At 28.9% G+C, this 13,040-nt stretch overlaps 1 protein-coding gene and 1 long non-coding RNA gene across 4 annotated transcripts in view; one reads left to right on the forward strand and one right to left on the reverse strand.

The window, feature by feature from the left end:
* Positions 1–409: 409 nt before the first annotated feature.
* LOC105838218 (glutamate receptor ionotropic, kainate 2) lies at positions 410–10,882 on the forward strand. Of its 3 annotated transcripts, XM_028194344.2 has the most exons (16): positions 410–955; positions 2,024–2,105; positions 2,193–2,351; positions 2,715–2,896; positions 3,666–3,823; positions 4,078–4,219; positions 4,747–5,043; positions 5,714–5,932; positions 6,709–6,915; positions 7,349–7,433; positions 7,531–7,807; positions 8,135–8,333; positions 8,717–8,942; positions 9,104–9,219; positions 10,463–10,609; positions 10,691–10,882. In XM_028194344.2, the coding sequence occupies exons 1-16, from the start codon at positions 953–955 to the stop codon at positions 10,811–10,813; spliced, it is 2,622 nt and encodes an 873-aa protein (XP_028050145.2). In that variant the 5' UTR covers positions 410–952; the 3' UTR covers positions 10,814–10,882. The 3 variants fall into 3 exon arrangements, with proteins under 3 accessions (XP_028050145.2, XP_036139121.1, XP_028050144.1); XM_036283228.1 differs by having other exon boundaries at positions 10,463–10,882; XM_028194343.2 differs by lacking the exon at positions 410–955 and having other exon boundaries at positions 1,392–2,105; positions 10,463–10,882.
* The window catches only part of LOC118644537, a 30,401-nt gene continuing 25,135 nt past the window's right edge, over positions 7,775–13,040 (reverse strand). Inside the window, exon 3 of the long non-coding RNA XR_004962311.1 lies at positions 7,775–7,857. This is a non-coding gene — a long non-coding RNA (uncharacterized LOC118644537). The remainder of the gene's footprint in view (positions 7,858–13,040) is intronic.

Here is a 13,040-nt window from a genome sequence, read left to right on the forward strand (position 1 = left end):
AAATTTACTTTAAAATATTTTATTTGCTCTACATATTAATTACTAATATAAAAATAATAGAAAGTCTGAGAGAAATAATAGCAGCAAAACTCAACACAAATAATAGTTTATATTATTTTAGAAATATTAATCTTTTTTTACAATTCTTTTTATTTTTTTATTCACACACACATACACACACACACACACACACAATCCATTTATATGAGACAATAAATATCCATATCTAATTTAGAAAGAAGGAAAGGATCATAAATAAATAAAAAATAAGTAAAATGTTTAAAATTTACGATATTAAAGATATTATTACATGTCTAGTTTTATATCTATAATTTGTGTCTAAATTTATAGAATTTTAGAAAAATTATTGCGATTAACAATAACATAAACTTTGTGTATAAATATTTAGAAATATTAATTGGAAACTCCCGATTGTATCAAACAGAAATTTTCAAATGGTAATCCTTGAATAATAATCTAAAATGGCAATTATAAAAATAAAATTTGTACAATTAACAATGAGATAGAATAATCCATCTAAGTGAGATAAATGATGATCAGCGCAAAAAACAGCATAACATGAGAGAGAGAGAGCACGTTTCTCTTACCTACTTTTCAGGTATACTTGCATGTGATTGAAATAGTCAAGTGGTAACCATGGGATAGTATAGTCACTGACTCCGATAGCGTCGGGTGGCTCGTGGTATATACAATTTCGACAATTTGACGAGTTTTCTTCATGCCGAGTTTCTTTTCAGTGTTTACAATAATGTGTAATAAGTACAAGTAATCGCGCGAGTAACTTCACGTGCCGTTAATCTTTAAATCAATGCAAATGGACGAATGTAACACAAGTGTTTTTTACATAAATATACGAGGGATGTTTGTAATAAATTGCATCGCATAAATATCTGAAATTATTAATCACGTAACATTGCTCTATGATTCAAAAATGGTTTGTTAAAAAAAAAATTAAACTTATTCTCTCTATCTCCAATACAACTTTGTACTTGAAATTTGGCAACGAGCCATGTAAATGACAAAAAAATTCATGAACTAGTTAGCGCTTTGTTATAACGAGATCAAAGTTTAAAAATATATTGAATACAATGCATCTTTGCAAATTGAATACATTATGCAAGACAAATAACAACTTATTATAAAAAATTTAGAGCAAAAAAAATAGGGACCTTTTAGTTCAGAAAACGAATTTTTAAAGACAGAATTACATCTGCAAAATAGTACCACATAACGATTGAAACATCATTAATTTTTTTTTGGTACATAATTAATTATGTATATAAATTTATGTATATAAAATTATTTTATAAAATTATTTTATAAAATTATATAGATTTAAAAAATTATGGAAAACAGTAATATAATAGATTTGCACAAATGATTTTTTCAAATAGCATAAAAAACTTAATAAACTTCAAGTAGACTTAAAAATTAAAAATATATATTAGTAAACTTGTTAGATTAAAATTAAGCTGTAAGATTAAATCATAAATTGAGTAAACATTCGAGATTAAAACAACATTTCAAACAATATCCTCTCGTTTTACTTGGGTTATTTGAATAAAATAAACATATTGCATATTATAACATATTCAAATCTTCTATATTCAAAAATATAAAACTTTTAACTAAAAAAAAAATAATAATAAGTCGATGACAGCTTTCATGGACTGTCAGTGAACCATTCGACACAGTTGTTTTCAGCAGATAGATTGAGAGGAGCTTTTGCAGAGTATGCGGGCAGAGCAAAACGAAAAGTGTCTAAATATATCACACTGGCTATGTGTGCATGTGTTATATTAGCGCGCTTGAATGTTAGATCATCTAGGATAGCGCGACAATAATATTGACAATAATAAACAAACGCAAACTTAACTTTTATCTATTTTAATAGAAAATTCTTATAATTAAATATTTACTTTTAAACATATGAGAATTCCGTATTATATATTCTCTTGTACTATTTACTAGTCACATTGCTATTAGAACGATCCTCTTTTAGAATGGCCGAGAAATGCTACTTTTATACGTCACAGTTGCATTTATGCCCAATATTTTGGGATTTCCGAGGAAGATACCGATCGGTAAGCTCGTTATTTTTCTGAGCAACACATACGAATAGAGATAACAGATCGATTATTAATTCAATGTGTGAAATTGAATAATCGCAGGAGGCTTGTTCGACAGCAACGAGATTATTCAAAAAGGATTTGAAATGTCAATCGAAGCAATAAATAAAAATATCACTACTATCAAGCGCGCAAGGGGCGTGTCGTTAAAATCCAGAGCAGAAAAAATCAACAAGAATGCATTTCAAGTAGCAAAGATAGGTATACAATCTTTTTTTTTTAGATGAATTAACGTAGAACTTTACATTTTTTATCTTTAGAACGTTTTATACTCTCTGGAACATACACACAATTTATATTATAATAATAAGCACGCTTAACATCGCGTGCGTGCGCACATGCATTAAAATTTTTGTCATATATTGCTTATAATTTTTTCCAAACATTACTTATGCATTATATTAATGCGTTAAAAATTGAAAGTTAATTTTCCTGATTTCATGCAATAATAGATAAAGCCTCGATTTACTCTACTACGTGATAAAATGCGTAATTGCTAATGCAAGTAATGTGAAAGTGAAACATTTTATGATTACATTATGCATTTCTGGGCATTACGTGCAGCGTGCGAGCTGGTAAACGACAGAGTGGCCGGAATTTTCGGTCCTCAAGATAAATCGACAGCAAGCTACGTTCAAAGTATGTGCGATACCCTGGACATACCTTACATTGCTGCCAGATGGGATCCTGAACTAAAACGTGGCAATGTAATAAATCTGTATCCACACCCCAACGCCCTTTCCATGGTATTTATTCTTATTTGTAAATGTAGCAGCTTATACACAAACAATCCTACAATCTTACAATCAACCGGAATCACACAGTCATGCTCGGTTGAAATATTTTTATCAAAACGCGAAATTAGACTAAATAATGTTTAAATAAAAATAAAAAAATTACGTTATAAAAAAATCCTCAAGCATTGTTTCAAGTTTAGTTCATAAATATTTCTTTAAATTAAATTTTTTACATTGTTAAATTCATGGTGTTGAATTTTGCCCAATTAAATTATTTATAATTATTCCTACAAATCGCCATTGTTTCTATTCAATGTGTAGTTAATTTAATTAAAACAATAGAATTGAATAATTGAGTTTAAAAATATTAAATTAGACTCAAATTTATTTTAATATTTACTAGATGTATAAAGAGATCACTCTAGGTTAATGTGAATACTGCTGTCTTTGAAATTAAGCAATTCAACCATAGAAATTGGTTGATAACATGAGATTATTTTTTTAACCATATATGTTGTGTTAAAATAATAACAAATTTTGACACATATAAAAATTAAAAAAATAAGAAAGTATTATTTAACTTAAAAAATTAATTGTATTTTAATTATTTGCAAGTATTGTTTGTTGTTTGCTAATTGAATTTGTTAATGTAATTTAGTTAAAATTTAAAAAAAATTAAAAAAAATTGAAACTTTCTTAATTTAATAAATTTTTATAAAATAATTACAACTGGTGATTGTCTTAATATTAATCAAGAATAATATCTAAAATTGCTTAGTTTTTTCAAGAATTAATAGAAGAATACAAATGGAAAGAATATGCGATACTTTACGACAACGTGGATGGCCTGATGCGCATGAACCGCTTGCTCAAATTGCCAAACATGAATACTATTTCCGCAATGGTGTTCCATTTAGGTAGTGGACCGAATTTTAGGTATGCATGCGTGAACCATATAAATAGGCCGTTCCTTGTACGAGCCTGAGCATGCGCGAGCGACGTTTGTCAAACAAAGTTATTATGCACCTATGCCATTATTTAGCCCCGCCATAAACGCCAGAAAATATCACGGTGATTTACGACTATCTGGATATGAAGCGAGCGTCACTCGAGCAGCCACATATGTCGCTATTGTCAAAACTTTTTCTGATATGAGCTATCCAAAAATTAACTAAACGGTTTACTTGCAGGCAAACCATAAAAGAAGTCAAAATGTTTGGATATAAAAATATCATAATCGATTGTTCATACGATATTCTTGCATCTGTTCTCAAACAAGCACTACAAGTCGGAATAATGTCAGAAAAATATAGAGTGATTGTTACTTCTCTGGTAAGAATTATCGAAATTATATACAATCTCTCATGTTTTGCTTGTTTACTACAATATTATCACAAAATCAATTTAATTAAAAAAAAATAAATTATTTTAAAAGATTACGAATTACAAATTCAAAAAATTGCATAACTCAAATCTGATAGAAGACACTTTTTAGTTTACATTTATGTTTTCAAAGTATTGTGTTTACCTTTTTTTTAAAAAATTCCAAAACAAGTTGACAGGCAAACAAAATGAACAATATTGATGAATTTTCTCTACCTAATAATATTTTTTTATTTGTTTTTTTTTTGTGTGTTAAAATATTAATATTAAAATATAGAAAGTAGAATAAAATGCAATAAAAATTTTATTACAATACAATAAATCTTTTTATTCATAAAAAATAATTTTAATCTAATGTAATTTTAATTTAAATTCAATGTAAAAAAATTAACACATTCTATAATTGCCATATCATCTCCCTTTTTCCTCTACAATTCGGCAGTATAACATATGTATAACGTCCGTTCGATTATTAGGACCTGCAAACATTGGATTTAGAACCTTACCGACACTCCGGAGTAAATTTAACGGGCATACGTTTAATCGACCCAGAAAATCTAATTGTCCAACGTACTCTTCAATCTCTTAATTGGAACTTGACAGATGGTTCTCACTTAAGGGTGGAAGCGGCGCTCGCTTATGATGCAGTACAACTTTTCGCGAGCAGTTATGCGCGATTACGCGGCAGCGTCACTGGAAATCTCATAAAATTGTCTTGCAACGACACAAAAATTTGGGGACACGGTTTCAGCTTAAGTAATTATATGCGGAATGTATGTGCAATTATGTAAAATATGTTGTCTTTCTAAACATAGTATAATTTCTAACTTACTAAAATACAGTTTTACACTAACTATAAATAATTTCTTCCTTATATTATTATTTCTATTCGTTGAATAAATGTTTTTATTTTTTATCTTTTATTTTTTAATAATGATAAAAAATAAAAGACGCTAAGTAAGGTCTGCTAATAATTACTGTCTACTACTTATTTTCTACAATGATAACTCAAAAAATAAAATTTTCTATTTTGAATATTTTTGAATAATTTTCTTAAATATTACTTTTAAATGACATTCTTGTGTAATAATTTAATCTAACAATTGTACAGAAATTTGTGCACATTATTAACAAAATTTTGTATGTATTTTGTATTTTTTTACAGATTTGGAAATCCTTTTCCAGAATTAAAGTTTATGTATTAATATCAGCTTATGACTTGAATTTCATATCGAGAATTAAAAAAATTTTTTTAGATTGCTTTTATCAAAATAATATTAGTTTTTTATTCAGTGTATTTTATTTTTTTTATAGATAAGTAAAATATAAGAATTTTTTAGTTATATCGTTGTGTTAGCAAATATGCAAATATCATCTTTTGAAAAATATTCATAAAGATATATTATATATATATTATATATACATACCTTTAAATTACATTAGGAGCAAATACACGGATTGACCGGTATGATAAAATTTGACACGGCTGGGTTCCGAAGTGAATTTCAACTAGACATCATAAATCTAGGATATAAAGGATTATATAAAGTCGGAAGATGGGAGCCAAATTCGGGTTTTCAATGGAAACCGGGATACAGAATCCCCGGAATAGATGATAACAAGAGTTTACGCAATCAGCATTTTATTATCCTGATATCACTAGTACGTTTTGACTATGTGGATATTCCATTAATTAATTAAATTAATAATGACTGTTAAAAATTGTCAAAGAATAGAGAAAGACAGAGACACAAAAAGAAATACTAGCTATAACTTTAAAAACAAATACTTTTTCTATCAATATGTTCAGAAATTATTAGAAAAGTAAAAAATTGATCAGTTTTTCAAAATACTTCAATACCTATTACTAATGTTAAGAACATTTTAATTTAAAATAATAATATGTTGATATAAGTAATATATTTGTTGTTCGCAAATTATATATTCTAAAAATAATAACATGAACGAAAGAAATTATCGATTTAATAATGTTAATTTTATATATATACTTTTTTAAGTAACATAAATCTTGCATAAATTTATATAACCTGGGTAGACAAGCAGCGTGATATTACATTGCAAATCCAAATGTATAAAAAATACTTCAAATCATGTAAGTGTTGCAGTTTTTCACTTAAAAATAATAGCAAAACGTGTTAAATTACATGTTTAAACATATAAATTTCTCTTTTTTATGCAGTACAGTGTTATTTTTACATTAAAAACTAAATCACGCTATTTTTATACGCTTGAATTTAAAGTGTATCTAAAATTAATTTAGCAGGAACGTGTTAAAAAAATTAATTATATTAATGCTACCAATTATTCTCATCTCTTATTCACTCACTCACTCACTCACTCTCTCTTTCTCTCTCTCTTTCTCTACATATTAAATAAAAAAATAAAAAATAAAGTTTCTAAGAGATTAAACATTTCAGACAGATCCGTATGGGATGCTTAAAGAATCAACGGATGTAATAACTGGAAATGAGCGGTATGAAGGTTTCGCGATAGATATAATTCAGGAAATGAGCATGTTGCTGGGGTTTAATTACACTTTTGAAGTTCAGACCGACAATGCTTACGGATCGTTTAATAATGTAACTAAGAAATGGAACGGAATGTTAGGAAAAATAATCGCTCATGTAAGTTGGTGAAACAATTCTCTATTTCAATTTCATATTTTGTGAACAGAATATTGACTCAATCGACTTCGTCCACGAGTAGTGCTGCTACCTTTCACCATATATACAATGTAGGAGCAACACGTTGCGGTGCTACGTGTATCGATAAAGCAGTTGCCTCTTCACAAATCGTCAATAGAATCTAATAATTTTCAAACATTTTACTCCTTAAAATTGTTTTTTATTGCCGCAAAATTAAATGCGTTTTGAATTAATGATCTTCAAAGATGTTTTTTCCCTATTTTTTTTCTCATTTTTTTACAAATCTGACAACTCAAAAAATCTTACACCTTACATAATCGATAGGAAAAAAACTAATAAATTAATATTTTATTTTATTTTTAAACTTAGAAATTTATATAACGCACTTCATTTTCCCTGTTTGATCTTAAAGGAGGCGGATTTAGCAATTACTGATCTGACGATCACGGCGGCGAGGCAAAGCGCTGTAGATTTTACAGATCCATTTATGAACTTAGGTAAAACATGGTACATAGTATATTCGTGGTATGACAAGTATAAAGCATGAATGTACCGAGATTTCTGAATTTATGCTTGGATTAAATAATGTTTCAGGTATAAGCGTTCTCTATAGGACGCCAACAAAGGCCCCTCCAGGTTTACTATCCTTTTTAGGGCCGTTTTCGAATGAAGTTTGGGTGCATATGATCGGAGCGTATGTCGGCGTATCAGCATTGTTATTCGTAATCGGAAAATTGTGTCCCGTAGAATGGAAGAATCCATATCCGTGCATCAAAGAGCCAGAGGTATTGGAAACGCCCTATACTTTTATGGAAACTCCGTTTCTCGTGATTGGGGCCATCCTGAAGGCTGCTACCGGATTTGCACCCGCGTAAGTTGATGACTGCCCACGTCTGCTGAGTGTGCGTTGAAGATATTTTTCTTGAATAAAACCAAACAAATTATTGAGCGGACAATAAAACTTTATGTCACTGTAGGTTTTTTGCACGTGTTACAAATTAGTAGATGCATAGTAGAATTCAAGCATGTTTGAAAAATAATACTAAATCTATATAATTAACATTATTTTAATAATCCAATATGGATTAAAAACAGGTTGTCTAATATAACATAACATTTTTCAAAAAGACTAAATATTTGAAATTGCTCAAAAGATGTTAAAAAGGGGGGATTGGAAAACGTGTGGTATGCATTTCAGAGGAATTTCAACAAGAGCTTTGGCTGTTGCGTGGTGGTTTTTCATTCTGATCATTTCGGCAACGTATGTCGCCAATTTGGCAGCCGCGTTATCCTTCAAATCCGTTGTGTGGGACTTTCAAGTTGCGGAAGAATTAGCTTACCAAAAAAAAATTAAATACGGCGCAAAAATTAACGGCTCGACATTGTCATTCTTTCAGGTGAGAGACATGATTCGCAAAAGAAAAAAGAACACGGGGATAATATTCTTTTAGATTTTACCTCTCAAATAGTAATTACGAGATAACATAAACTTCGAAAAATTTTATTTAATCTTTTAGTAAAATTTGGGTAAATTTAATCAAACTGTTCTATGATGTAGCACAGTTTGATTAAATTTTACTAAAATTTACAATAAGTATTTCGCTATTTTGTCTCACAATTATCATGATATTAAGGGTAAATTCTAAGAAAAAATTCTTTCCATGTAGAGAGAGTTGATGTTTATTAATTAGAACAGCGCATATTGGCTGATAATGAAATTTCGCGTTATTGCTTATGAAAATAGCTTAGTAGACTCAAAGCAGCCGGTCTTATTTTATAGGATTCCACATATGAACCGTACGAGATTATGTATAGATATATGAAAAATCATGAAAAAGAAGTGCTTGTGGAAGATAATGAGGATGGCGTACGAAAAGTGCAAAACGAAAATTACGCCTTTCTCATGGAATCTTCGTCGATTGAGTATATTAAACAAAGACAGTGTAATGTAACGCAGATTGGTGGACTTTTAGACGCCAAAGGGTACGGGATAGCAATGAGGAAAGGTCGGTAATTTACATAATAGCAATAATTGTAATAAATAATTGTAACAAATTATTTTTCTATTAGCTTTCAATTTAGTGCGCGTCATATAAATTCGTCTATTATTTTCAATTTTACTTAAAGGTTAAAATAATTTAACTGTTTTAACAAATTCTGATAACAGATGCACCTTATCGAAAGGATCTGAGTAAAGCCATACTAAAGCTGCAGGAAAACGGCAAGCTTGGCGAGTTACAAAACATATGGTGGAAACAGAAGCGAGGCGGTAATAAATGCGACGTACGATATCTATGTTCCCACGTTTTCGTGTACCGTGGCAAAGTATCGGCAAAAATTACAGTAGATTATGTTCATCACTAAATCCTCAAAATTTTAAGTAACTTATCATATAAAATATATACATATCCAGATAGTTGTAAAAACTTTGCACAATAATGGTATTATAAATTAAATATTTTGCAATATTGCACTAAAGGTTGGTTGTTCCAACTTCTCGGTAAACTTACCTATCAAGTAAATATATGTTCGTCTTTATTTATTTAAGAAAAGTAACGAAGATAGATATGTGCTTACCTGGTAGATAAGTTTACCAAGAAGTTAGAACAACCGGTCCTAAGTTAATTATAACGCGGCAGTTTTCTAAATAATGTTTGTCAAAAATTAGACACGCACACGCACACACACACACACACGCGCGCGCGCGCACACACACACACACACACACACACACAGAGAGAGAGAGAGAGAGGAGAGAGAGAGAGAGAGAGAGAGAGAGAGAGAGAGAGAGAGAGAGAGAGAGAGAGAGAGAGAGAAAATTTAAAGTATAATTATTTTAAAAACCATTAGTCTTTATTTAAAACCAGTAATCTTTACTTAATCTTGCTATGTTAAATGTGTATTTCATACAACAATTTATAACTTAAAAATAATTGTGCACTTTTAAATATAGATTATTTTAATTCTTTTACACTTCTAAATGTAATTTATTAAACTTAGTTTTTAATTTATTACTTGGTTTTTTATTTTGTCTTTAAAATATCATATATAAATCTTGTATTAACTTTTGAGATTTTTTCATCAATTTATTTTATTTATTCTTGTTAATTTTCAATCATTTTAAACTTCTATCTCTTTTTCATTCTTTTTTATTCTTCTTTTGATTACACAAATAAATAAACACATTCAAAGTATTTCACATTTGCCTTTATTTAACTGCATTTGTGTTCAACTGACTTAAACTTCGCCGATTGAGTTCGTACGTGTAAACACGTACATAACGGCTCAAGAGTACCTGCGCGCGTTTGGTAAGCAAGTAAACCAGAGTTAAAGCCGAATGTGTACGCGCTTACTTCAATATTTAAGAACAGATCTACTTTGGATAAATTTTACACAAGGCAACTCTGAGCAAAAGATTTACGTGAATTTTTAGTAAACTTTAATTCAATTGTGACTTAAACTATGATTGCCTCGCCAATAATGTTGGCATCAAAAACTGTTATTATTAAAATTTTAATCTTTATAGGAACCAGTACAAGTCACAGTGGAAGCATTAGATTTCGAGGACGTCGGTGGAGTATTTACTATTATGATAAGTGGCATTGCATTGTCTTGGATTTTTGCTGGATGGGCATTTCTTTGGAATATCCGAAACATTGCAGTCAGACATGACGTGATTATATTTTTAATGACTGAATTTTTACATTTACTTTACAGAATTATTTTAAAAGCTACAAAAATTGTGTGCTTACAGATATCTTTTAAAAGAGAGCTAATGGAAGAATTAAGATTCTTAATCAAATGTAGCAGCACGAAGATCGTAAAAAGAAGAAAAAAATCCATCGGAACGATTAAAAGCAATAGCACCAGTTACTAATAAATATATGTCATTTCCGCAGCAGTTGTGTAACAAAATTAAACCAAATAAAATAGAAATCACCACAAAGTTGTCTCAGCTATAATATTATTTATAGAATATACGATACTGCTGGCTGAAACTGAGACGAAGAGATTTGCAAATATCACGCAATTTCCGCAAATGCATCTTAATGATTATCAGCGACGCTAGAGCAAGCTGTAATAACGCAGGAAATGAATGTCTCGCCAATAAATGTTTTGCTCGAAACCGTAATCGAACCACCGATTGCGGCAAATCGTCATATTACATACGTAAGGAAATCTTCGTATACGATCGAACGTCCCTGAAAATTATATAGCGCTTTTAAATCGCGCGCGAATGTGCGACGAGAAGAAACGTATTACCATCTGAATGAAAAAATTTTACGTTTACACTTTAACGCTGGTCAACGCGTGGTTATTTATACGTATACTCTGATATCGTAAAATGTTACGTATATACGAGCATCAGTTTACGCGAGAGCGATTCGAGAATCCGCGTATTTCTCAGCAAATGGCATAATGATCGACTCGCCTTCTTATGCTATCGACGAAAGAAATGAAGACGAAATGTACCTCTCGACGTTAAATGCGGCGATCGACTCTCACGGACGCACATGCACGTGGAAGAGCTCTGTGAAAATTCTTCCTAATACAACTCAAGTGGGTAAGCGAGCAAATAATGGGGTTATATAACAAATTACTAGACGCAATGCACAGTTCTTCCCGGTGGCATTGTATTACTCCCTCTTTAAGAAATTCACTGGCAACCTATAAATTCCTTTCTCCAATGTTCGTAAAACAATTCCCACGTGATTCTATAAATTTTGCTATTGTATCGTTTAAAAATACGTACTGACAGTGATAACAATATAACTAGTAGCAATTGTATTGTATATTTAGCAATAGCCAAGAGAGATAAAGTAAGTTAATGATTTTTTAATATAACTAATTGTAAGTTAAAAGTTCATTTTATGACGAGCGTCATATTAATTCGACTATCAAGTCATGTAATTATTTTGCATTAATTGCAGTAATTTTAATTTTAATTTTAATTTTAATTTTAATTTTAATTTTAATTTTAATTTTATTTTATTTTATTTTATTTTATTTATTTTATTTTATTTTAATTTAATTTTAATTCTAATTTTATTTTATTTTATTTTATTTTATTTTATTTTATTTTATTTTATTTTATTTTATTTTATTTTATTTTATTTTATTTTATTTTATTTTATTTTATTTTATTTTATTTATTTGTTTAATTTAATTTAATTTAATTTAATTTTAAAAATAATTTTATATTTATTTATAAAATTATTTTTCAAATAATTAAAAACTTGCCGCTGCTAGTTTTGAACCCGGGACCTTAGGATTACAAAACTTGTACTCTATCTACTGAGCCAATTGACTTATCGGTATTGAGTACTTATTATTGTCTATATATACTTATTAGTACATTAAAATTAAAATTATACTTTCGAGAAAAAATTGTAAGAGGCACTTTTATTGCAGATTCTTATTCGGAAAAATCATACAAACATATTAAACAAAAATTCAACTTGGAAAAAGTTGTGTAAACAATGTTAATTAAAAATTAAAAAATTAAAAAATAATTAAATAATAAATAGCTTTGTGTCAAAAGTTATGAATGTTTTGGGCTAAAATTTTCAAGACTTTTAGAGAATAGTAACCGCTACTATTTAAGCCCTATTACAAGAATTTGTCATCACTTGTCCATTAGTTATTAATTATTTATTAACAATTTAAAAAAAAGTAAATTTTAGCAGTTTTTAATTTTTTTCTCTTTAAAAAATAAACCAATTGGAACGTTCGACGGCTCATTTAATAGGTATTTTTAATACCTATAAGCTCATATTTTCTGTTTTTTGCTAACAGTAATAAATTTTTTTTATTGCCAAAAAACGAAAATTTTCACCTTCTTTCATTGTTTACACAACGATTCCCAATTTTTTCCGAGTTGAATTTTTGTTTAATATGTTTGTATGATTAAGAATCTGCAATAAAAGTGCCTCTTACAATTTTTTCTCGAAACAGTGGTTTCTGAATCTAATTTCCCTGTACTATATACGTTATAAACTGACGCAATTATATTATTTATAAAAGCAGTTAAATTTTGCAAAATATATTAAAAATAAATTGCATTAATTTATTTACCTATTAATTTCATTGTTAAATTTATCTTT

Source organism: Monomorium pharaonis, chromosome 2 (assembly GCF_013373865.1).
Source record: "Monomorium pharaonis isolate MP-MQ-018 chromosome 2, ASM1337386v2, whole genome shotgun sequence".
In the NCBI taxonomy this organism is placed as follows: domain Eukaryota; kingdom Metazoa; phylum Arthropoda; class Insecta; order Hymenoptera; family Formicidae; genus Monomorium; species Monomorium pharaonis.

What these genes read in the sequence shown, in the direction of transcription:
- LOC105838218 (XM_036283228.1), top strand. An exon ending in ATTTCAAGTAGCAAAGATAG is followed by an intron (nt 2,352 to 2,714) that starts GTATACAATCTT and finishes CATTACGTGCAG; the next exon opens with CGTGCGAGCTGGTAAACGAC. An exon ending in AGATCCATTTATGAACTTAG is followed by an intron (nt 7,434 to 7,530) that starts GTAAAACATGGT and finishes ATAATGTTTCAG; the next exon opens with GTATAAGCGTTCTCTATAGG.